Source organism: Vicugna pacos, chromosome 15, assembly GCF_048564905.1.
Source record: "Vicugna pacos chromosome 15, VicPac4, whole genome shotgun sequence".
NCBI classification, from domain to species: domain Eukaryota; kingdom Metazoa; phylum Chordata; class Mammalia; order Artiodactyla; family Camelidae; genus Vicugna; species Vicugna pacos.
Genome location: NC_133001.1, coordinates 38,994,881 through 39,019,242, shown reverse-complemented (window position 1 = coordinate 39,019,242; position 24,362 = coordinate 38,994,881). Strand labels below are relative to the sequence as shown.

Below are 24,362 nucleotides of genomic sequence, written 5' to 3'. Positions count from 1 at the left end.
AAGAATCTTATATTAAATGAGGTCGCCAGCTAGTGAATCAGGATTTCTAATCCCTTCCTACCACCAAGATTCTTCACCTATACTACACTCAGAGACTTGATTAACAATGGTCCCATATCACCCGCAATGCTCTTCAGGATTTAAACATCAATATCTCTGTCCATACCTACATACCTACATGCCAAATATTTTAACATTCACTTGTTCAGGGGCGAGGGCATAGTTCAAGTGGTAAAGCGCATGCTTAGTGTGCAAAAGGTCCTGGGTTCAAACCCCAGTACCTCCTCTAAAAATAAATAAGTTAATTAACCTTGTTACCTCCCCCAAAATAAATAAATAAAAATAAATTGTACAAAAAAAATTTTTTTAAACTGGCTTATTCAGATACTTATTGAATATCTATTATGTACAAAACTTGTGCTAAGAACTTAGGGTATAAAAAAATGAGTAAGACATAGTCCCCGGCTTCCAGGAGTTCATAACCTTATAGAAGACCACATAAAACAAATAAGAAGGTAAACGTATAGAGATACACACAGGGTATTACAGGAACACCAAGGAACATCAAGAACAGCCAGGGGGAGGTAAAGCGCCAGGGAAGGCTTCTAGGAGGTATCAACACCTGAGTGCTTAAAAGATGAGAAGGGGTTATTCTAGCAAAGTACATTCCACCAGAGGAGACAGACTGCATAAAGACACAGTGATAAGAAACTGCAGTGTATTTAAAGAAACAATGAACAGTTGCTAGACGTTGCTTAAGGGTAGTAAAAACAAGAACTGGGATGGGGTTGGGGGAAGTGGCCAAAGAGACAGGAAGATGCCAAGTCATGAAGGGACTTACACCTTATCTAACAGTCAAGATGGATCAGTGAGGTTTCTGCAAAGAAGTTATGTAGTCAGATAGATTATCCCGAGAGCAATGTAGAGAATGAACTTAAGGGGGATAAGGCTGACAGAAAGAAGGGCGTTTAGGAGGCAGTTATAACTGTCCAGACGGAATATGATAAGGTCTGAAATAATGAAGTGAAAGATACAACACATACAGAAAAACAACAGAGTATAGATAGACACATTATGCCACTGGCCCAGCGATTACATTTTGCAAACCACTAATCTACACTACGGGTCGACAAATTTTTTTCTGTAAAGGGCTAAATATTAAGTATTTTAGGGTTTACAGGTCACAGTCTCTATTGCACTTCTTGGTATTTGTTTTTAAACCCTTTAAAAATTAAAAACCATTCTTTGCTACTGGACTTTACAAAAAAAAAAAAAAAGGCCACAGGCTTGATTTGGGCCACAGGCACAATGAGTTTGCTGATCCCTGCTATACACCCATAAAGAAGCAAGGATTAATCTTCCTATGAGATTAATTTTCCTAAAATGCTATTCGCATATTAGTCCCCTACTCAGAAACTTCTCCACTGGACCTGACTGCCTACTGATTAAGTCAAATGCCTACGATGCATAGCATTGATGGGCATCTATCTATACTCTCGTTCCAACCAGGCTCATGAACTACACCCCTCTATGAAACTTCCATTTCTATTAAAGTAACCTACTTACATTTACCTGCCTCTGTATCTCTGTACTATTCTCCAATGTGCTTTCCCCCTTTCCAAACCTACCCAAATACCTTTCCTTCAAAGCATACCTTTTCTTCAAATCCTTTGAAATTATTCCACCCTCCTCCGAACTCCAAAAAGCATTGCCTCAACTTATCTGACATTTATTTGCAGTCCTGAGTTATTACTTACTTCAAATAAACTTCTTTGAGGACACTAATGAACTCATCTACAAAACAGAAAGACTTACAGACATAGTAAACGATCTTATGGTTACCAGGGGAAAGAGAGTGGAAAGGGATAAATTTGGGAGTTTGATTTGCAAATATTAACAACTATATACAAAAATAGATAAACAAATTTCTTCTGTATAGTACAGGGAACTATATTCAATATCTTGTAATAACCTCTAGTGAAAAAGAATATGAAAATGAATACATGTATATATATGTATGACTATATGTATTATGCTGTACACAAGAATTTGACACATTGTAACTGACTATACTTCAATAAAAATAAATAAAAAGCAAATAAACTTTACAGGCAGGGAATACTTTATACACCTATCAACAGATATAGCATATAACAAGGGGTAAATAAAAAATGATGATGTGTCTGTATATATGTAACATACATATGTATACACAACTTTTTTTTAGAACTAACTATATAACTGAAGCAAATGTGATTTTATCCTTATATCAGTAATTGAACACTTTAATTCTATGGACACAATCTAAATGCTACAGGAACTACAGAACGACAATCCATAAGCACATTTGTCTCTCTCCTATTATATGTTTTTAGGACAAGTTTAAGGAAACAATAATTTTTCCATTCGTCAGTGTTACCAATATAGGTATATTGTGGTCTAGAATTTACTATAACAAGTCAAAGTTTACTTACATATAATTTTTACTCATTTTTAAAATACAAAATAAGCTTTTATAACTAAGTTGCTTTACATTCACCCTTAATTATTACTCAAACTTAAAGTCACACATACACACACACACACACACACACACACACGCACCATGCACAGTCTGAATTTTTTTAACAATAAGATTCTCCATGACAACTCACATTACCAAAATGGAGTTATTGACTTCATAAGAATCTAGGGAAATAAGAATGTATCTTAAAATTTTAAGAAAATTGTCCATTTTAATTCACTTGATAAATAACTTTAATCACAGAATGAGCTGAATTAAAGGATTCTTCATATATGAGATTACTTAAGAAGTTTTTTCAAAGTTCAAAGTGTAAACTATACCTTATTTTACTATACAAAGAATGTTCAAGAGTCTATAAAAAAAATTCCTCCAGAATCTTTTGCCTACATTTCAATGCAAACCACAAAAAAAAATGTTTAAAATACTTTCGAAAGGAATAGAAAACAAAAGCAGAAGAAAAAAAAAAAAAAGCAAAAACAAATTGACCCAAAGATGGCCATGAGAGTGAAAACTGAGACTTTTTAACTCTCCAAAACACATCGAAGAAAAAAGCTGAGTGATTTACAGACTGAAAAGACTATTATTCACTGATAAATTTAATATTAATAATGCACTAGGAGAGGGTACAGCTTAGTGGTAGAGCTGCATGTCTAGTAGCATGTACAAAGTCCTAGGTTCAAACCCCAGTACCTCCATTTAAAAAATAAATAAACCTAATTACCCACCCCCAAGAAAAAGAAAAACAAAAAACAAAAAAATGGGCTGACTGAAGGACAAACCCAGGAACAGGGACTCCGTTCTGCCACTGGCTTGTACAGAGTCTTGCACACATCTCCACAAGCTGAACAAGGACAGCTTAACTGATCTTTAAGGTTGTGAGAACCGATTAAATGTTTATGAAGTACTTTAGGGCTATGAGGGAAGCCATTGTAAACATTAAAAGTCACTTGCTTAATATGAAACTACAGCTACCTGTTAGGCTTGCAAGTCCAATCATCATCATTCTTTTGAGTCTGAATACAGCAAACCTTCAGTGAGTCAGTAAAGAGCATGTATTTAAGAGTTTAGCAACCTCCGAGAAATGAATTGTCTTCCAAATCTTTGTTTTCTCACAATTATGTCAACTATCCAACCCAATTATTTGCAAAGGGAAACATGATCCGATTCCCGTTAAAGAGTTGGTTCCAGTCATTGATAAGCCAGCACCAAATGACTGAAAACTCTTAGGAATCACAGTGGAACTTTCTTTGTCAATTTACCATAAATGTGACTCCTGAAAGTAATCCCAGAAAACAGTCGTTCTAACAAGAGCTTTATTAAAGGGGAAGTCCCTACACCCTCGTACAAAAAGAGCTCTAAAATGTTTTTGGACAGTGTCGACAGAAGACTAAACTCGCTCAAAACCTGAATCAACGCATTAGACACTTCAGCACCTGCTTAGCGTTGAGCGACTGGAGACTGGCGAGGCTGCTCAGGAAAAGTGCTGATGCCATCTCCTGCTGCCCCTTTCGTGAATGACAGTAACAATGAAAACACTGACAAAAGAGCTGGGAGGCCACCCCAAGCCTCTGCTTAGCAATACTCCTACCCTACCCCCAACAGACAGAGCTGCAAATCCCAGAAAAGGGCCTCCTCTCACAGATCTCGCATGCCGAGACCTTGTCTCCGTCCTGGCAACGCGGAAAAGTACTACCCTTCACTCCTCTTAAGACGACTGAGCACCTGAAAGGTGAGGGGGAAATGCAGCCTCTCTTTCTAAACTGCCAGGGAAAGAGGGAGAAGACAGAGAGGGCGGGCAGGGCCGCGTGTGCACCCCGGGAGGCTGAGAACTCCCCGGTCGCGGGCGCCGGCGGGTTAGAGGAGGAGAGGGGAGGAAGGCGCGTCCCTCCCGCGGGCGGAGGGTCGCTCGGGTCCTCGTGGGGGAAGCGGGGCTCGGGTGCCTGGCAAGCCAGGCTCCCGGGGGTGGCAGCGGCCGGCCGCCCTGCTCCCGGGAGCCAAAGGCGGCGACAAGTAGGCTGGGTCCGGGAGCACATTCTTTCCTCGAGCCTGGTCCCGAGGGAGGGCGCAGGCGGCCGAGGCGGCAACTCTCCCTCTCGCCCAACTCCGGCCAGAGCGCGAGGGCGGCCGGCCAGGGGCTGCCCCGCGGGATGCCGCCCGGGTGGGGGAGGCGGCGAGGCCGGCCTCGGCCCGCTCCCTGCCCACGCGGTCCGCGGTCGGCGGCCGTCCGCGCCCTCGTCCCTCCCGCCGCCGCGCGGGGCCGGGCCGCCGACCTCGGCCGGCCGGGCGCGGGGCCAGGCGGCGGCGGCGGCGGGCGGGCCGGCCGGCCTGGGGCCCTACCTGAGGCTGTGTACCAGCTCCCGGCGTGACTGGCTTCCCGGCAGACCACTCGGTTGGACATCTTGGTGCCTGTGCCGCCTATGGTGCACGAGGATGAATGAGGAGGCGGCGGCGGCGGCGGCAGGAGCGGCTCCGCGAGGGGACGAGACACCGCGGGCCCAGCCCAGGAGGAGGCGGCAGCGGGGAGGGGATCAGCCCGGCCCAGGAGGAGGAGGAAGAGGAGGAGGCGGCGGCCCGGGAGGAGGAGGAGATGGCAGCCGGGGCGGTGGTGGCGGCGGCAACAATCACCACAAACTCGGGCGACCGCCGGAAGATGGGGCCCGCAGCGGCTTCACCGAAGCCCGGAAAGCCCTGGCCCCGGCCCCCGGAGTCGCCGCTGCTCCCCAGCCGGGGCTGGTTCCGCCGAGCCGCCCCCACGGCCCCCTCCCCTCCCGGTCGGCCTCCCCGAGCCACCGCCGGTGACCCCACCCCCGTGACTCCACGCCCGCCCCCTCCCCCCACCCCCCGCGGGACTCCCCGCACCCACCCCCACCCCGGCGGGGCCCTCCTGCTTGCCCGGCCGCCGGCCCGCCGGCCCCGCCCCGCCCCGCTCCTCCTCCGGCCGCGCGGCGAGGTTAACGGCGGACACCGGACAGGCCAGACGGCATCTGGGGTCGGGCGGCCCCGCGAGGAGGCAGCGGCGGCTGCAGCCCCGCGCACACAAAAGCCCAGGGCCGGGGCCTGAACCGGGGAAGGCAGACCCGGAGAAGAGCCAACGCTTCCTTACTCGCCACTCTAACGGGTCCTGCCCACTGAGCATGCCCAGCAGCCGCTGCCAGGCCCGCCGAGGAATCTCAACGTGCGTGCTCCGCTCTCCGGGGTTTAGAGGCAGCAGAGGCTGGGAGGGGGAGGGCGAGCGGAGCAGGACGCAGCCGCAGGGTAAGCCCCCTCCCCCAGCAAACTTCCTTAAATGAAGAGCACTGACGGCATGCAAATGCGGCTTTCCACCAGGAAAGTCCTGTCATCTTCCACACCATACCTAGGAGTCCTTAGTGGATGCTCACCCCCAGGGTTTTCACTCCTAGGGACCCAAGGCTGTGGCCACGTTGGGAAGTTCATTTGTAGAAGCGGGCACGTGGTAGTGTGTCTGTGGTCCTGCAAATGCTAGTGTTTGCTTCACAGGGCCACTCTTACCACCTAATCGTAGCTGTGACACTGTAAACAGTTACCTTGTCTCAAGTTATATTTATGTAAGTGCCTGTCTTAACTCTGTAACTAAACTAGTGTGATATACCTAGCCTCAGTTATTCTCATCTATAAAATGGGCATAACAATACTCAAGGTGTGTTCGTAAGATTATGAGTCAATAAATGTAAAGAACCTGATAGAGTAGGCATACAACAAACATTATTTCCAACCTTCCATTATCTTTTAAATCCCAGTATTCCACATAAGGTCAGGAAGAAAGAATTACTTTAATATTATACAAGAATCACAGCAAAGTAGAGTATCTTGGACCTCCGAGGAAAGGAAATGTTGTTATGAAGTAAACCATATCAAAACTGGGAAGAGAGAAAGTTGCCCGGCTTCAATGAAAGCCGGGGGGGGGGGGGGCAGGTTATTAAAACCATAATATTGTTATGCCCGAATTTCACACTAAACAGATCTCTGGTAGAATCCAAAGGAAACAACTGGCTGCTTAATTTCAAGTTTTCCTAGTGCCATAATAGATTTTTAAGGTACTATCCTGTTTCTACCCCTCCCCCTGACCTTTTTCAACTTTAAGGCCCAAGGATCTTGTGTGAGATCCCAGTCCTAAACCTGGGCAATAACTGGAACACTTCTGACTTTTCACACCTTTTTCTACATGGTTTTTAAACTGAAAGAAAAAAGGAAAGAAGAAAAGGGCTCTCCACTCTATGTATTTCTTTACTCAATTTTTAACTCTCTCACTTCACCACTAACCTGCCAAAATATTAAGATATTATGCAGCCAGGAAAAGAAGATAAAGGACACTCCAGGTAGTCAATTTAGGGACAACAGAAAAAGAGGGCTGGAGTTGATTCCATGGTACTCTTCCTGGAGTACCAAAACTCAGTGATAACTGATGAAATGGTAAACTTTTCATTGTAAATTTCAAGAAAAGGTAATGGTTCATATGGTGTGACAGCACTGACAGCTTCGTCACTCATTAGCTGTGTGATCATGGATATGTAGTAATTTAACATTTTCAAGCCTCAGTTTTCTTATCTGTCAAACGCAAACAGAAGAAATACCTAACTCACAGGCTTGCTGAGAGAATCATTAAGTAGGGCACATGAGAACAATTTATAAGCTCTTCTTTGTAGATGTTTATCATTATCCTCTGCTCCTAGCTGCTCCTAGCAACAATCCTAGGTCTTATTCCAAACTAGTAATCTAATCTAAAATTAAGCTTCCTGCCTATTAAAATACTCAGTTGGAGGCTTCTTTCCCCCAAAGGATTTTTCTTACTGATCAAACTCAACAAACACCACAATGCCAAGCCAAGTGAAAGGTTAGAGTATCCTCTGTTATCTCTAGAATGCTCTTAATATATCCCATCATTCCTCCTCCTGTCCATCTTATTCTGGCTACCTTATTCAAGGATAGACTCTTGAAAGAAATAAATTGAAACTATTCACTTATCCATATCCCCTAAATTAAGGAAAATCCATATAATGCAAAATATTCACTTTATATCCCAGAAGAAGCCTGTTTTAGTAATACTGTAGAATTCCCATGTCATTATTAAGAATTTCCATTATTGTCCACCAGGGATGTGCGTTTGACACTTCATAAACATCATCCATAGCAAAAGGCAAGGAGAAAATCTTCACTAATAGAGGGTGCTCTTTTGATTTCAATAAATAAGGCACCCAGAACCCAACATTAATAACTCAAAATATCTTCTGAAATAGCATGTCAGGTAGTCACTGCATCAATCTGTATGTACTAGCAAACAACTAGAAACATCCACAATGTCCATCAATGAGACTTGTTAAATCAGTATATATCCATACATATCCACCCATTGAAAAGAATAAGGTGGTGCTATCGGTATGGAAAGTACTCCAAAAAAAAACAAAAAAGCAAATTGCAGAACAATGTAAGTATGCTGCCATTTATGTAAAAACAGACACTTACATTCTCACACACTTGCATACACATGGAATACTTCTAGAAGGAAGCAACAAACTGGTAACCATAATGGAGTGGCTGAGGGACAAGGATGGACAAAAGATTTAACCTTTTCAATGTACATTTTTGTCTGTCTTTTGAATCTTGTGCCATATATATATACTGCCTGTAACAAAAAATGCTAAATTTATTATTTATTAACTAACTGGACTTGATTTTTGGAGTCCTCATGGCAATATTAAATTGACCATTTTTAGATTTTACTTCTGCACAATTGACAGCTTGAGGAACCCTCTAATTATAGAAAGCCCTATATCAGAAAAATATTCTAGATACCAGAGGCTTTTGAACAAACTGAGGTTGAGAGAAGAGTTTAGGATAAAGGTGCTCTTTGTGTGTGTGTGTGTGTGTTTACATAAAATCTGTTTATATTATTTTTATATGTATGAGAACAACGGCTACTAGTTAATGTTATATTAAAAATGGCCTCATTATGTAGAACTTTAAAATGATAATCATCTTAATCAGGTTTTTTCCAAATGCAAAAAAGAAAAAAGAGTTTCTGTAATTAAAACTGGGGGAAATAACCAAAATGTTTTGTCAAAAATGATTCTACAATACTTGCTATATTTTGTTATTTTCTCTCTTTCAAATTATTTTTGGCATCAAACCTGACCTTTAAGGGAAGATAAATGAGGAAATTATAATTTCTTGAGTTAATTCTGTGTCAGAAAATACCTACACTGTTGTATCTGTTAGTCTTCACAAAATCAGCATAAAGGTGCTCTTTTGATTTCAATTAACGCTGGTACTCTAGCCTAGTTATCAGTTGATTTTGACCTTTTTTCCTTTAGAAACCAAATTTAATAGGTAACATTTATTAAACACCTACTATGTACCTGACACTGGGCTAGGTACTTCACATACTTAATGATTCTTACAAGATGAAAACTTACTTGTTCATTTCCAATTTTTTTGGAATAAATTTTGTTCATAAAGCTTTTTTAAAATTTGTTAATATTATTTAGGATTCCCAGAAATTAAATGAGCCTAAAGATTTAAAGTTTTGCTTTTTTCTTTTTTTTAATTCTTACTCATTACTGACTGCCCTTTTATCTCTGGTGACCTGTTTTCCACAATTATATTACTTTCCCTAATTCAAACTCAGAGTTTCTTTTGTTTTTTTTGCAGAGGGAGGTAATTAGTTGTTTTTTTGTTTTGTTTTGTTTTGTTTTTAATGGAGGTTCTGGGGATTGAACCCAGGACCTTGTGAATACTAAGCACCCACTCTACCACTGAGCTATACCCTCCCCATCTCAAATCCAGAGATTTTAAACAAGTGGATTTTCAGTGATAGTCATTTATATCTTCCATCATTTGTCCCTCATTGCTACAGCTTGACAATGTGTATCAGGGCTCCAATTTGTTAATGCCTTTTTTTGGAATCCAATCCAGGAACATATCTGGCTACAGTATTTTATGCTATCCCTACAACCATTCTATCATGTTGCTAATGGGAAGTTATAAATCTTAAAATCTCTTAATACCTTCTCCTAAATGAGATTCAAACAAAGATTCAATATTCTTCCTATAGGTTCATCAGAATTAGGTAGACAATCTCCTTCTATCAAAACTATGTTTCCATTTTTTCAGTTAAAGGACTCTATATCCTCTAGGAATCTATTCCTGATTTACTCTACTGGTCCTCCCACTTACTCACCTACCAACCTAATTCAAGAATTCACTTATAGGATACAGCATTTTTTACTCAATTTCTGTATTTGTTTACTAAACATTATCTTCCTGATTAAGCAAGGGGTAGGAATTATTTCTATAATTGTGAGCTACACATGAAATACCTCATCAAAGTATAGTGGAAGCTTTCTTAACTGATTTCTGTTTAAGTCACTGCAGTAAGTGATGCTCTCCATTCCCATAGTAAAGTACATTGAACCATGCCCACCACAAGCTGAACTTCTGAAGCAGGCAGGCTACCCTTTTTAGGAAACTTACACTATTGCACTCTCCTACCAGGTTTATGTGCGTAACAAGTGTCAATCATGTTCTCCAATCTGTTTATACCAGTTGTACAAGGTACTGCCATTATATAATTTAATAAATGTTACATTAATCAATGAAATACTAACACATAATACAAAAGGTGTTAGTACAAAATTAGGTGGAATGCTTTGGACTCAAAAAAAAAAACCAAACTTCAAATTAGAAGCAGATAAGACTAAAGGCTGGAGAAAAAAAATCATGAAAAAAGTGTAGCATTCTGCACTTAATTCCTTAAGACATTAAGATCTTAAATACCTAAGATCTTACTCGGCTTCCAAAAAATGTGAAACTGAAATGTGTAGACCATACATTATTCAAGTGGTTTGTGGAAAAATGATGATACAAAATTCCCAAATGATGATACAAAGAACCCAAATCCAGAGCAAAGGCTGAAACTAAAATATTACCAAGTTAATATAGATTAGTATTTTTATTTTTAAAAAAAGACTGTTCAGTGTCATTTATGATTCCTTACTACAACTCATTTTTTCATCTGCCAGCCAGATAAGAGGGCTTCTACCAACACACATAAGGCTAGACTGATTCCCGCCCCCATACACATCAAAAGAAAGGTTTTAAGCGCACCTGAGAGCATTATAGCAGAGGGTACTATAGCATTAAGGGGAGGGAGTTAATATAGTATTAAGCTGTGTTTGAATGCCTGCCCCAAACTTACTTCCCCTGTAACCTTAAGCAAGTTAACCCAATCTCACATTCCTCACATAAAAGTGAGATATTAAAAGTAAACCTACTCCACAGGGTTTTTGAGGATTAAATGACAATTAATGTAAAGTATTTAGCTTGGTGCCTGGCACATGCTAAGTGCTCAGAAGTAGGATGTGCAATGCCAGCAAAAGACACCCCTTCTCAGCTCTTACTGAAAAAAGTATCAATTTTAAGATTAAGTAATTTAAGTCCTATTTTCAAGATAATTCAATAGAACACCAGAAGTAACGCAGCCCTAGGCTGAGTACTTATGTTTTTTTCATTGAAGTGTAGTCAGTTTAAAATGTTGTTAGTTTCTGGTGTACAGCATAGTTATTCAGTTACATACATATTTGTATACTCTTTTTCATACTCTTTTCCATTATAGGTATTACAAGATGTTGAATATAGTTCCCTGTGCTGAATTACTTCTGAGTGGTCATTAACCAGAGGTGGTATCAGAGTGCCTCAGAATTTTTGTCAAATTCAGAAGCCCATGCTCTATCCTAGTTAAATCAGGCTCTCCAGGGTACAGGCATGCAGAGATATATAATACAGAGATATATAATGCAGAGATGTAATTTATATTTATACTTTGTATATATATGAAAAGTTCCACAAGTGGCTCTGATGTGAATTGCTGGTGAAAAACTGTTAAGATAAAATTACTGATGCTTTAAAAAAGATTACTCAATTAGTACTTACTGAAATGTTAAAATATCACTAAGAAGACATGGGCAGATTAACATGAGTTAGCTGAATAACCAGTAAAAATTTGATGAAATTCATACTTGCAAAAACTATTATATACAGAGATCCCAATATTTCCAGGTTTTTCCTATTCAACCATATAGATCTGCAGATATAAATCAAAATCGTAGTATCACCTTACTGAAAATGTCACTCCTACCTAAGTAAGTTATTCCTTGCTGAAAGAGACTATAAGACACACCTCATCAGCATTAAATTTCTAACTTTGCCCTCAACTGTGTAGCTTGGAGACATGTCTTTACTATGCTTCCAAAGCAAGGTTTCCCAACCTTAGCACTGAAACCTTGAGCTGGATGATTTAAGGGATAGGTGGGGCACGCAGGCTGTCCTGTTTATTGTTAACACAATTAGCAACATCTCTGGCCATCACCCACTAGACGCCAGTAGAGCCCCACCTTATTTCAGCTGTGACACCCAAAATGCTTCTGGTCATTGCCAACTATCCTTTGGAGAGAGAGGGGGCAAAATCACTCACTCTTAGCTGAGAACCACTGCTCTAATGAGTATTTTTCCTTCCTGGCTCTCTTCAGACAGTTTTCTCTTTTCTAAGCTAGTGCATTATCTCAATTTCTTCATACAGGACAAAGTGAGCAGACCCCAAAAAATGGCTGGCTGGCGTTTTTTATTTCAAAAAGAAGCAATATGTTAACTAGTATAAGCACTTCTCACTTAGCTATCAGCAACACATTGGTAAAATTGGGTGTGAATCCTCATTCAAGCACTTACCAGCAATGCAGTCTTGAGCAAGTCACTTCTCCAAATCTGTTTCCTCATCTGCAAAATGGGAATAACAGTATCTACTTTGCAGAGTTGCTACATTAGAGATGACTTAAGTAAAATAATTCTGTGCCTAGCATTTAGTAGAATTTCAATAAATGATGGCTATTATTATATTAATACCACAAAGGTTGATAGTATTGAAGGATATCAGACACCCTCTGAAATGCTTCTAATAGTATTCCAACTTTATTGTGCATTAGAATCAACTGTGATGTTTTGTTAAAAATTGAAGATCCCCAATCTCATCCTCCCAGAGGTCCAGGAACAACACTAGAAAAACCGGCTGAGATTTTTTTTATATTCTACTTGACTCTGGTGTATTTTCACACTACTGTAAAACTCTGCAGCATTCTAAGACACAAGAAATAAGTAATACATGAAAACAACTGAACCATATAAACTGTCATATAGAACAAAAACTGCTTTAAAAGTAATGATGTTTTAACAGTTTATTTTGAAGGTCATTTTAAAAACAAAGTTAAAGACAATCTGAGAAAAAATTGCACAGGATACACTCATTAAATAAGTATGGTGATTAAATCAGTACGGGGAATATGTTTTCTTCTGCAACTCTGGAAATGAGTTCTGTTGTCCTGAAGGTTCATATACTTCCAAAAAGCGGGGGGGGGGGGGGGATCATGGCAATTAAAGCTGCCTCTTAATCATTTAAATCTACAGTAGAAACCAAATTTTTCTGTTCTTCCCAATAAGTCAGTTTCGATCTTCAAACTGTGCCTTGTTTTTTAAAAGATATGATGCTAGAAATTCAATGGGATTTGGTGGTCTGTAAAGGAAAAGAAATTCAAAATTTAGAAATTTTTATTTGAGATGTGTTCAGTTAAATGTATTGTTCTATAATGGAAAGACATCTTTCTAAGTTTAATTCTCATTTTCCACTCAAAGGCCATTTGTAGTAAATATGGTAAATGAGATAGGCAAGCAAGGTAGCCAACAACATAGATTAAAGAGACTGAAGTTTCTGTACAACATAAATCTAGTTATGAACTCAATTCTAAAACACAAGTTTCAAAAATTTACTGACAATGGGATGATGATTATCCCAGGGGAGTAACGACTTGAAGGAGTCACAAAGAGGCTTCTGGGGTGCTGGCAGTATTATTCACTTTCTTGATCTGAGTGCAAGTTACCTGAGTGTATCTGTTTTCTGAAAACTCATCAAGCTGTACACCTATGGTATTTGTAATTTTCTGTATAAGTATTATCCTTCAATAAGAGTAGACAATCAGTATGTTTTTGTTTTGGAAATGGCTATAGCATCACTGAGCCATGTAGATGAATTCCCCAAGTTACTAATCAAAGGAAGCAATACTCATTTGGACAATAAGCTCTGTTATGTTTCTTTTCAAAAAGTCACTTCTATTTTTCTTCAAATATTTAAATCAATAATAACTCTAATACTGCCACCACACAGAAAACCTAGGAAGTTAAACATATTTTAAAATTAAGAGGTGGGCTAGAGCAGGACTTGGAGGAAGGTGGTCAAAAGGTACAAAATTCCAGTTATAAGTACTAGGGAGGTAATGTACAACACGATGACTATAGTTAACACTGCTGTACAATATATGGGAAAGTTGTTAAGAGAGTAGCTCCTAAGAGTTCTTAGCACAAAAAAAAAATTTTTCTTTTTTCTTTTCATTGTGTCTATACATGAGATAATGGATGCTAAGGAAACCTACATAGTAATCATTTTACAATATATGTAAATCAAACCATCGTGCTGTACACCTTAAACTTACACAGTGATGTATGTCAACTTTTTCTCAATAAAACTGGAAAAAAATTTTAAGAGGTGTTACTTCATATTTATCACTTTTACATATGTTATTCTTGCTGATAAAACAAGTCTAAAGATGAAAAGTTGGGGGAAATGTCTCTTTTTAAACCCACTATGAAAAGGCATAATTAGAATTGATTTAGAATGATCTCAAAACATTCTCTTAGCACTTTAAACAGCCTTTTGAACTAACTAGACAGAGATAACACTTGTCACATAATATTTATGGTTAATTTGATTAATTATTTTGCGAAAATGCCTTAGTTAAAAATTGTATTTACCAATAGCATGTTACTTAAAAACTTTTTTTCTTCTAGCATTTAAAATATATAGAATTAAAATATATATGCCTTCTTTAGAGAAAGAACAAAAAAGTATAAAAGATGCCCATATTTTAATTGCCAATACTAAAGCCAAGACATATCTTGCTTGTAGCCATAAATAAATCCTATTTTATAAATATAACAATCTAAAACAAAGATTTAATGTTTATTCAGTCAATTTAATTTAAAACTAATTAATATAGCTATTCTAAATCAATAATTCACTCTTACTATAAGATATGTTTCCATCAAGCTCCTTATCAAGTTATGTCAGTATGCTACAGTGTTCAAGAAAAACATAATTTACACCCAATAAATGTTGACTAATGTAACTTACAAAAAATTTATTTTGGATTTACTTATACAAAAAGAATTTAAGTAGAACTACTGAGAAAAACATGTACAGAAAAAGAAAAACTGTAATCTTGCTCATAAAGAAATGTAAATTAAAACAAGTTGGCAAAAAAGTTTAGAACACTCATGCTGTTGAGGCTATGATGACATTGGAAGAATTTTAAGGATAAACTTTTGGACAAAAATACGATATTATGTGTCAAACACTATAAAAATAGTCATGTCATTTGAGTTAGCAAACCAACTCTTAGAAATTTATCATAAGAAAGTAAGTAAACAGAAGCAAGAGTATGAAAACAGATAAGCTGCCTGGTGACCAACAATAACAAAGGAAATTAGACTTAAATGTTTAACAGTAGGAAAGTAGCTAAGTTAACTGTGGTATTATTATAATTTCATTTATAATCATGAAGGCTCTGTAGAAATATGGAAAAAATTTTGTTATAATTTTAAGTAAAAAGGAAATATAAAATTATATGTATACCACGATTACAAATCCTTACAGATATGCGTATGATCTAAGACCAGTAGAAAAAATAAGTGTCTGAATTGAGATTATGGCTGACTTCTTTAAAAAAAAAATAGTATCTATAAATTCTTTATACAGTAAAAAATAACTATACATGACTAACGATATTTCAACTAGGGAAGTTTTTATTTTGCTTTTTCTGGTAACTCCATTTGTAGACACTATTATCTTACCTTTCCTTTGCAAGCACAGCAAGTCCTTGCAATAAGATAGGCACAACTGTCTGATCCAGATAGGCACGAGTTGGCAAAGACTGGAGATCCACTTTCTGTTTTGATGACTTTTCTGCATTAATTTTCTCATTTTCTACTATCCTCTGGTGAATTCAAGAAACATGCATGAATATTAAAAGATAAGTAGATTATTTTGAGTGCTAAACCAAAATTAATGGATATATAACACTAATAGAAAAGGTAAATCAATGACTAAAAAGCTGGCATTGAGCTATAAATCTCTCTGCCAAAATAAAATCAGACCCATCCCTAAATTTCATTCAAGCATTTTCTCTCTGAAGGCACCATATCTCACTTTTTGTAATGGTATATCTCCAGATCCTACAATTTTCTCTTTCCTTCTGCCTTTTAGGAATAAATACAAGGTTTTTTTTGTTTTGTTTTGTTTTTCATGAGAACACCTTCTTATGGCGTGCTTCAAAAAAAAAAATCTGAACATGACACTAAGTAGCATTGAATTAGAGTAAGAAAGCTAGTGTTGTTTCAATTTTTTCATCGCAGATAACATCAAGGACAAAGTCTCAGTTTGGTACTAATATGTCTTTAACACTTCTGCAACACTTGCTGAACTCCCTTAACAGAGAGAGAGCAAGCTTCAGGCTCAGAGCCGTCAACTGCCAACAGAATCTAGCAAAATTCATTACCACTGTTTTGAGGCTTTTTAATTGATTGTTCTTTTTTCTTTATAGTCATTTTTAATTACATCTATTCATATATTAACTGTTTCACAATCCACGTTATTACTTATTTGAAATTTTACATCTTAAAATAAGGATAAAGTATCTGAAGTTAACCAACTTGGAAAAGTTGAAATTTATCTTGATATTAACGGGCTTTAGTGGACGCTGCTGGTGCCCTATTTAGATCCCCTTTATCAGCCCTGCACCTCTCTTACAACTGATAAGAATATTACTACTGTTTTCTATTCACTATCTTCATTTTTATGGTTACCCTCTACCACAGTGAGAATGTTTTTCCATTTGTTTCTTTTTTTAAAGAAATGCATCTGTAATTTTTCAAGTGAATAAATTTAACAAAAAATATAAGTAAATAATAGCTAAAAAAAGGAGAAATGACTAATATATGAAAGATCAGTAATGTGATATTTAAATGTTTAGGAAACAATGACTTATATTCCTAAGAACCCCCAAATTCTGGACCTTTCATATAGATTCATCTGACATCTAGAGCATCAAAAACTATTTTATTGAAAAATTTTGCCTTCCTTCAAAAATGTACCATTTAAAAAATTTAGAAATAAGTGGCTATCTAAAAGACAAAGACTATTATTTTTTAACTTTTTTTTTTATTGTAGTCAGTTTACAATGTTCTGTCAATTTCTGGTATACAGCATAATGCTTCAGTCATACATGAACATACATACATTCATTTTCATATTCTTTTTCACCGTAAGTTACTACAAGATATCAAATATAGTTCCCTGTGCTATACAGTATAAACTTGTTTGTGTATTTTATATATACCAGTCAGTATCAGCAAATCTTTAACTCCCAATTTATCCCTCCCCACCCCCTCCCCCTCTGGTAACCATAAGTTTGTTTTCTACATCTGTGAGTCTGTTTCAGTAAAAGACAAAGACTATTAAAAGTACTTTCATTTAAATGAACTTTTCCTCCAATCATACTCAAACTGGATATGAATGAGTCAGTAATACCAAAAAATTTTTTTCTACACTTGTTTTAAGATTTAATTTGTAAAAAGTACCATGGTTTCCAAAGACACTTCCCAGAGCAATGTCAGGCAACTCTTCTAGTTTTGCTTATGATTTTTCAATCTAATTTGCGACTTAATAAGAAAATAATTATCTACACTTAATGTATAAAATAGCTATGTATTTGCCCATGGATTAAGAAACTTATTGTTCATCAGTAAATTTCAACAGATAGTACTCAAATATGACAAAAACTAGTCAGTTTCATGACGTCCCAGTGCCTTCAATAAGAACAGCAATGCCTAAGCAACTCCTATGGATCCTGTAATAAACTCCTTAACCAAATCCTCTCATTTATTTCATCCAAACATTTACTGAATAACCACTATGCACCAATTACTATGCTTAATTTTAGTTAACTGAAAATCCTCAATTAATCTAAAAAAATATACATTGAACCTTGAACAATACAGGGGTTAGGGCACCGGCCCTCTCTGTGCAGTCAAAAATCTGTGACTAATTTATAATTGGCCCGCCTGTAGGCAGTTCCTCTGTATCCATGGTTCTCTATCTGTAGGCCCACAGATTAAACCAACCAGGGATTGTGAAGTACTATAGTATTTACTACTGAAAAAAATCCATGTATAAGTGGACCCACACAGTTCAAACTTATGTCGTTCGAGAGTCAATTGTATATCCAAACAAACAAACAAAACTGTTAACAGTGTAGAACAGTGATCACAAAAACTGAAAAAAAGGAGGTGAGTCTTATGATTTCCCCAGCTTACTGCATCCTGCCTGGAGAACTTACACAACGCAACCCAGAGAAAAGGAACCCAAGCAGAGCCCTGCAGGCTCCCTATGATGAGAAAACAGAGTTGAAAATTCAGGGAGACCAAGACAACCAGAGTTTGAGGGCAGAGTACTGAAGAGGAGAGTTGCAATGGAGAGGAGAGAGTGGCATGGAAAAAGACTAAAGAGAGTGAATTCTTATCATTTATCAGATGAGTACTTATCAGTGTGTTATTGGAGGGAACTACCCAAGGCTAAGGGGCAAAAAACCACTTTGAAGAAGCAAGAGGCAAAAATCCCTGGAACCCACATAGGCCAGTAGTTCATGGTCCTGTAACCCAGAATTGGGAAAACCTCATAAACACGAAGCATTGAGTAGAATACACAAGAGGAAGAAACCTTTTTTAAGGTGGTCTGGTCCCATCTAAAAAAAGCTTAAAGGCAAAACTCAAAAGGATCAAATTGTTTCCAAGGAACTTAACTGTATCCTAAGACAACGCTCAAGAATGTTTGAAGAAATATAAACATAGCCACTACCCAACAAAGTAAAGTTCACAATGCCCAGCTGCCAATAAAAATTACCAAATAGGCAAAGAAGCAAGAAAATATTACCCATAATGAAAAGAAAACCCAATCCACAGAAAGAGACTCAGCAGTGATACAGATGATGACACAGACAATGTCATTAAGACAGTTATTATAATATATTCCACATGTTCAGAAAGACAGAAGAATGAGTACATTAAGCTAACAAAACATTTGAAAATATTTGAAGAAATGGCTAAAATTTTTTTCAAATTTCATGAAAACTCTAAACCAAAGATCCAAGGAACTCAATGAATCCTAAGCACAAGAAATATTAAAAAAAAAAAAGTGCACCAAAATACATCATAATCAAATTACTTATAATCAAAACCAGTAATAAAATCTTGAAAGCCCCAAGAGAAGACATTAACTAAAGAGGAGCAAAGATTGGTATGATAGCAAACTTCACATCAGAAACAGTATCAGCCAGGAGACACTGGAGTAAATCTACACTCAGCAAAAGTAACTCAAAAACAAAAGCAAAGTATTTAACTTTTCAGACATTCAGAACCTTAAAGAATGCCTTACTAGCAGACCTCCACTACAATACATGTTAAAGAAAGCCCTTCAGGGGCAAGGAAAATGATACCAGATGGAAACCTGGATCTACACAAAAGAATGAAGAGCCCAGAAATGATAACTACATGGCTAAATGTGAAACAATCCTTTCTCTTACTGTTTAAATCTCTTTAAAGATAAGGGACTTTTTAAAGAAAAAAATAAAAATAATCAATTGCAGGGTTTATAACATCTGTAGAAGCACAATATATGAAAATAATAGTATACAAGCCAGGAGAGCAGAAATGGAAGGATACTGGTGTAAGGTCTTTATACCATACATGAAAATATACAACATTTGAAGGTAAATTGTGGGAAGTTAAACTTGTGTACTGTAAATCCTAAAGCAATCACCTAAAAAAATTACAAGTCAATAAACGAAATCAAATGGAATCATAGGAGAAAAAGCAGCAGCAGCTAGAGTAGTGGTTTCCAGACTTTCAGATACCACAAACAAGAAAACTAAAAATAATACAATGAATGAAGGGACTAACATAGGGTTGTTAACTCTATTTCACCAAGTAAAATCATACGAACAAGCATAATTATTATTTTATTATCACCGTTAATTCATAAAAGAACAAGTACTTTAAAATTATAGAAGTTAGAAAACCAGTCACCAATTATGTATCATCAAACAGTCTCTTCTCATTTTTTTCTCTCTTTACCATGGAAGTTGGTATCAGGGTTTGATAAAAAGCATTTGGTATCACTGCTCTACTTGATATACAAGCAGCAGCAAGAAAAGATTGCTGATACCTCAAAAGAAGTCTCTTAAATGACTAGAACAAAGTGGTGTAGAGAATCTTCACCCAATTCAGAACAGTAGCTCAATTAAAAACTGCATTATGAAAAGAGACATTCTCTTACCACTGATATCAAACCAATAAACATTCCAAGCAATTTTATAAGCATAGAGCAGTCATTTTACACACCAGCGAACTCTAGGAGTTGGTCAAGATCAGCAATATAATTTAATCCCACCTCAAAAATGTCAGCATGTCTAGGCTTAACACACAGCTCTCCACTTACTTCCTGGTGACCTCAGACAAGTTATTCAACAGCTTTGAGCCTTGTAAGGCTGAAAATACATGCAAGTTACTTAGGAGTGTGCCTGGCACAGAGTTAAAAGGGCTAAATAAATATTAGCAGCTGTTACTATCATTACTCTGCTTGGAAATGATCCTGCCTTCATTTATCCAAACTTAATTACCAATAATGTCTTTTTTTTTTCTAAATGAAACACACACATCTTCAGGAACTCTCTACTTTCCCAACCAATCCCACCTAGCTATAGCTAATACAACTGTTCCAGCATTTATCCATTCTCTTACAAAGTAACTTCTACTTTTAGACAACAACCTCTTTGCACCTATACGAAAAAGCTCTATAAAAGTGTAACTTCTTTTGTACGTTTTTCACATGTACTCTTGTGAATTCAGACTTCACCATGTACGGCAAAAACAGTGTCTCCTACGTATGTTATAGCTTCCAAAGGCATCTGCTACTGAACTTTGAAAATCAACATTTACTAAATGTTGACTCCACCAACGCACTATTCTGCCACAAAAACAATGGGTTTCTTAACTTTGATGTGCAGTTTTTCCAATGCAATATTCCAACAGCGCATTAATAACCACCAAGCAAAACTATTCTGACAGTCTCCATTAGTAATGTATGTTTGTTTCTCTTTATCATTTTCGAAGTTCAACCTCTTGAGTCGAAGCTAGTTTGTACCACGAAGTATCAGTACAGCAAATAAAACAAGCTGCCCGTAATTTGATACTATTTGGTTCATGACGATAAAGTTTTCCCTGATGCAAAGCAACCTAGTAAAAACAAGAAAAAAAAGGATCCCAAGTTTTCTGCAGCTCATAAGAGATGCAAAGATACGGCATAGGAACGGCACGAGTTACCTCGACGTTGTCTGTGAGACCATACTCAGAGTGGGGATTTTCTGCAACCTAAAAAACAAAACACAGGTCAGAGCTATCAGCCACTATTTCTTGCTGCAAACTGCCACCATGAATCCAGGGCCTCCTGGTACCTGCGTCTGTCCTTCCAGCATCTGCTCTGGCTCCATGGCAGACCCTGCAAGTCACAGTTCCCGGATACCAGTCCTGGAAAACAAGAAAAACTGTGAGTTACCCGGGAGATTTCAACACGAAGACGCCAGGATGGAGTCCAGCCCAGCCCCCGACCCCGCCCCTCACCCCCACCTGGGCGCGGGAGCACCCGGAGCAGAACAGGAGCAGGATGGGACAGTCCACGATCGGGCGCCCGCATCAGGTCCGGAAGCTCCGCGGCAGTACCGAGAACCTAGAAGAGGTAGGGAAACGGGGAAAGGGAGCTGATTACCCGCGCCCAAGCCGTTGGTTCCTAAGAGCCCTGCACCGCGCCACCAACTCCCAGCACAAACCGCTTCCGCCGTAAGTGACGGACGTCGCACTACTGCTGCGCCTGCGCAGAACTCCCCAGCGGGCCTCGGGCTGGGGAGGGACCCACGCCGGTCCTGAATCTACCTCGGTCTATGCGGCGAGCAGAGTCCTGCCCGAGATCTGGTCCTAGGTGCTGGGAGAGAATCTTCCTCGAGCTGCCTACCCAGAGCAAGCGCTACTCCAGCCGTAGACCCAGTGACGAGGCCAGCTGGCAGGGGTTTGGCCCGGTCAGCTCTTGGTGCTGCCTGAAAGCTGCAGAAGCTCTTCCTCGCGGAACCGAAACTACTTGCTGGATAGTTCTCACTAGAAAATCACAAACCCAAAACTCAACAGTCTACGAAAGAATGTCAGCGTTTTACTCTAAAGCCAACGTTGGGGGAAGAAGCAGTGTTAAAGAGTTTCTATTCAAGTCCTTTAATATGTGAACATGCCGTGTTAGTGCTACTGTACATATGTATCAAAATTAGCAATATGCAACTCGTTTTCCAAACCGTGATACTATTGATACTATTGTGTTTGTGAAAATACAAAAGATAATTTGCCTCCTACACACATTTGTAAATAGCAAACAGGATTTAGTAAATAGGATTGTTCTAATCCCAAAAAATCTCATTTATTTTAATGTAAATATAAATGATACACTCATTAAAGTGCCTGCCTTTTTGATTCAACAATCCCATTTGTAGTTGCATTTTATAATATGAAAATTTTAAAACTTCATATAAAATATTTGGAAACTAAATTATGGCATACCAGTATAATAGTATAAAAGCCATGACTCGAAATACAGAAATAGTTTTGATTATAACATCAAGTTTTTTAAAAGGTAGAATACAACGTAATTTTTCTACTCTGTAAAAACTACATGGCTAAAAATCTACAGTAAATTAAATTTGTTAAGGAGCCAGACGTGTCGGTACATTTTTAAAGCTTTATTTTATAATGTATACTTGATTAGTATTGTGATTGGTGACTACTGCCATATGGCACTTTGAGGATTTTTCATGTAGAACTGATGCAAAGATGTAGATGTTTATGTATAGGATATAGAAACTGACTAGTACATGTATTAACTCAAATTAAGATTAAATGCTTTTCTGGAATGGGAAATAACAGCAAGTAAAACCAGAGAATAATTAGGACAACTTAAGAGAACAGTTAATGTGCATTGTTATATTATTATATGTCCATACATTTCCCAATACATGGCAGGCACTCTGTAAAAACTTCCAAATTCCAAAAAGTAACTGAAAGCTGCTAATTTACATTTTCTAAGTACTGAAGTTTTAGTAAAGTAAGAAGCTAGACTGTGAGCTCCTTCAGGACAGGGATCTTGTTTTATTTATCTTTGTACTTCACAGAGTGCCTAGTACATCACAGGCACACAATATATATTGAGTTGATACATAGTAAAAATTGGATTTTAATAAAGACACTGACAATACTGAAGAAAAAATGGGCAATATAAAAATGATGACTGAAGGAAACAGCACAGAAAAATTAACTATCAGTCAGGCTTCTCTCAATCTAGAGAAAAGTTATTGGTGTGATTTACAAAAAAGCTTCACTAAAGTCTTTACATTTATAACATATTAATTGAAAGATTCAGAGAACAAGCCATAGCAGCAGACAGCTGGACAAAAAACAAAAATAAAAGTAAATAGTGGGAGGGTACAGCTCAGTGGTAGAGTGCATGCCTAGTATGCACAAGGTCCTGGGTTCAAACCCCAGTACCTCCATTAAAATAAATAAACCTAATTGCCTCCCCCACAAAAAAAATTAAGAATAAATTTAAAAATAAATGAGAAAAAAATTTAAATAAATAACAGCTAGAAATGATGTAAATTAGCAACAAAAGTATAAAATTAATTCAAAATATTGCAGAATCCTGAGTTTTGATATGAAATTAAACATTCTATAAGAGGATGACCCTGAGAGCCATCATATGACAGAAATTTGCAATACCTGAGTACTGTCTAGAGTGGGAAAAATTAAAATTAAAAGAATGAGAAGAACATTACCTCTTATTTGGACTTGCACTAACCTGACTCCTCTCACCTGCTCCTATTATTTATTTTTATTATGGTACTTACCTCATCCTGCCTTATATTTTCTTTAGTTACACACAATTAGATTTTTTAGTTCTTCAAAGGTAAAGATCTTATTATATTCATCTTTGTATTTTTTGCTTCTTATATTCAATATTTTTTCAAAAGAAGTGAATTTATAGGGAAAGCAAGCAGTTACATCAAAGTACTAGTTTCTGGCCTTTCCTACCTTTCTTGGGGTTTTAGAGAGATAGTAGTTATAGATTCTAGAACTAGAATCTAGAACTAGAATTCTAGAATCTAGAGTAATAAAGAAAAGCTACTGTTCTTGATCCACTTTTTACAGACATGATGCAAATTCCACGCATAAAATATTAACCTATTTAGACAAGCAACACCTACTTAGGAATCATACAACAAGTGAAGTAGAGAAAGATTTGATTCGGGATTAGATAAATATTAAAACCTGGTTCCTTCACTTATTTACCATGTGGAATTAAGCAAATAGTTTAACTCTTCTGAGCTTCCTGTTTTTTCACATGTATAATTATGATAAAAATTCTTACTTCACAGAATCAAATGAGATGAGATAGGTGAAACTGCTTTATAAACTGAAATTATATAATTGTGAGACATTCTATTTACACCTAAGTACTTCATTTTTATAATGTTCTACCCATTGTTTCTATTGTTTTTTTTTTCTATTAAATGGCTTGTGG

At 37.7% G+C, this 24,362-nt stretch overlaps 2 protein-coding genes across 9 annotated transcripts in view; both read right to left on the bottom strand.

Moving 5' to 3' along the window:
* The window catches only part of MEMO1 (mediator of cell motility 1), a 105,385-nt gene extending 99,419 nt beyond the window's left edge, over positions 1 to 5,966 (bottom strand). The window contains exons 1-2 of one of the 6 annotated variants that reach the window (XM_072937953.1): positions 5,384 to 5,966; positions 4,862 to 4,939 (exon numbers count right to left, since the gene is read on the bottom strand). In XM_072937953.1, coding sequence (XP_072794054.1) covers positions 4,862 to 4,939; positions 5,384 to 5,660 — 355 coding nt within the window. In that variant the 5' untranslated portion in view covers positions 5,661 to 5,966. Of the gene's footprint in view, positions 1 to 4,861; positions 5,198 to 5,383 lie in introns of those variants that run through there. The other 5 variants (XM_072937948.1, XM_072937947.1, XM_072937950.1 and 2 more) reach the window with 5 other exon arrangements.
* Positions 5,967 to 12,750: 6,784 nt separating this feature from the next.
* Positions 12,751 to 23,829, bottom strand: DPY30 (dpy-30 histone methyltransferase complex regulatory subunit). 3 transcript variants are annotated; one of them, XM_006197252.4, is made up of 5 exons: positions 21,516 to 21,611; positions 21,205 to 21,277; positions 21,074 to 21,121; positions 15,491 to 15,633; positions 12,751 to 13,100 (listed from the first exon to the last, which is right to left on the bottom strand). In XM_006197252.4, the coding sequence occupies exons 2-5, from the start codon at positions 21,238 to 21,240 to the stop codon at positions 13,028 to 13,030; spliced, it is 300 nt and encodes a 99-aa protein (XP_006197314.1). In that variant the 5' UTR covers positions 21,241 to 21,277; positions 21,516 to 21,611; the 3' UTR covers positions 12,751 to 13,027. The 3 variants fall into 3 exon arrangements, 2 of the variants coding, with proteins under 2 accessions (XP_006197314.1, XP_015098239.1); XM_015242753.3 differs by lacking the exon at positions 21,516 to 21,611 and adding an exon at positions 21,377 to 21,515; XR_012059127.1 differs by lacking the exons at positions 12,751 to 13,100; positions 15,491 to 15,633; positions 21,074 to 21,121; positions 21,516 to 21,611 and adding exons at positions 21,377 to 21,476; positions 21,680 to 21,898; positions 23,689 to 23,829.
* Between the last annotated feature and the right edge of the window lie 533 nt (positions 23,830 to 24,362).

Excerpts from the sequence above, each read along its gene's own strand:
- DPY30 (XM_006197252.4), bottom strand. The coding sequence starts at position 21,240 with ATGGAGCCAGAGCAGATGCTGGAAGGACAGACGCAG. Across the intron at positions 21,122-21,204 it reads TGCTGGAAGGACAGACGCAG|GTTGCAGAAAATCCCCACTC; the intron begins GTACCAGGAGGC and ends TTTGTTTTTTAG. Across the intron at positions 15,634-21,073 it reads GTCTCACAGACAACGTCGAG|AGGATAGTAGAAAATGAGAA; the intron begins GTAACTCGTGCC and ends TGAATTCACCAG.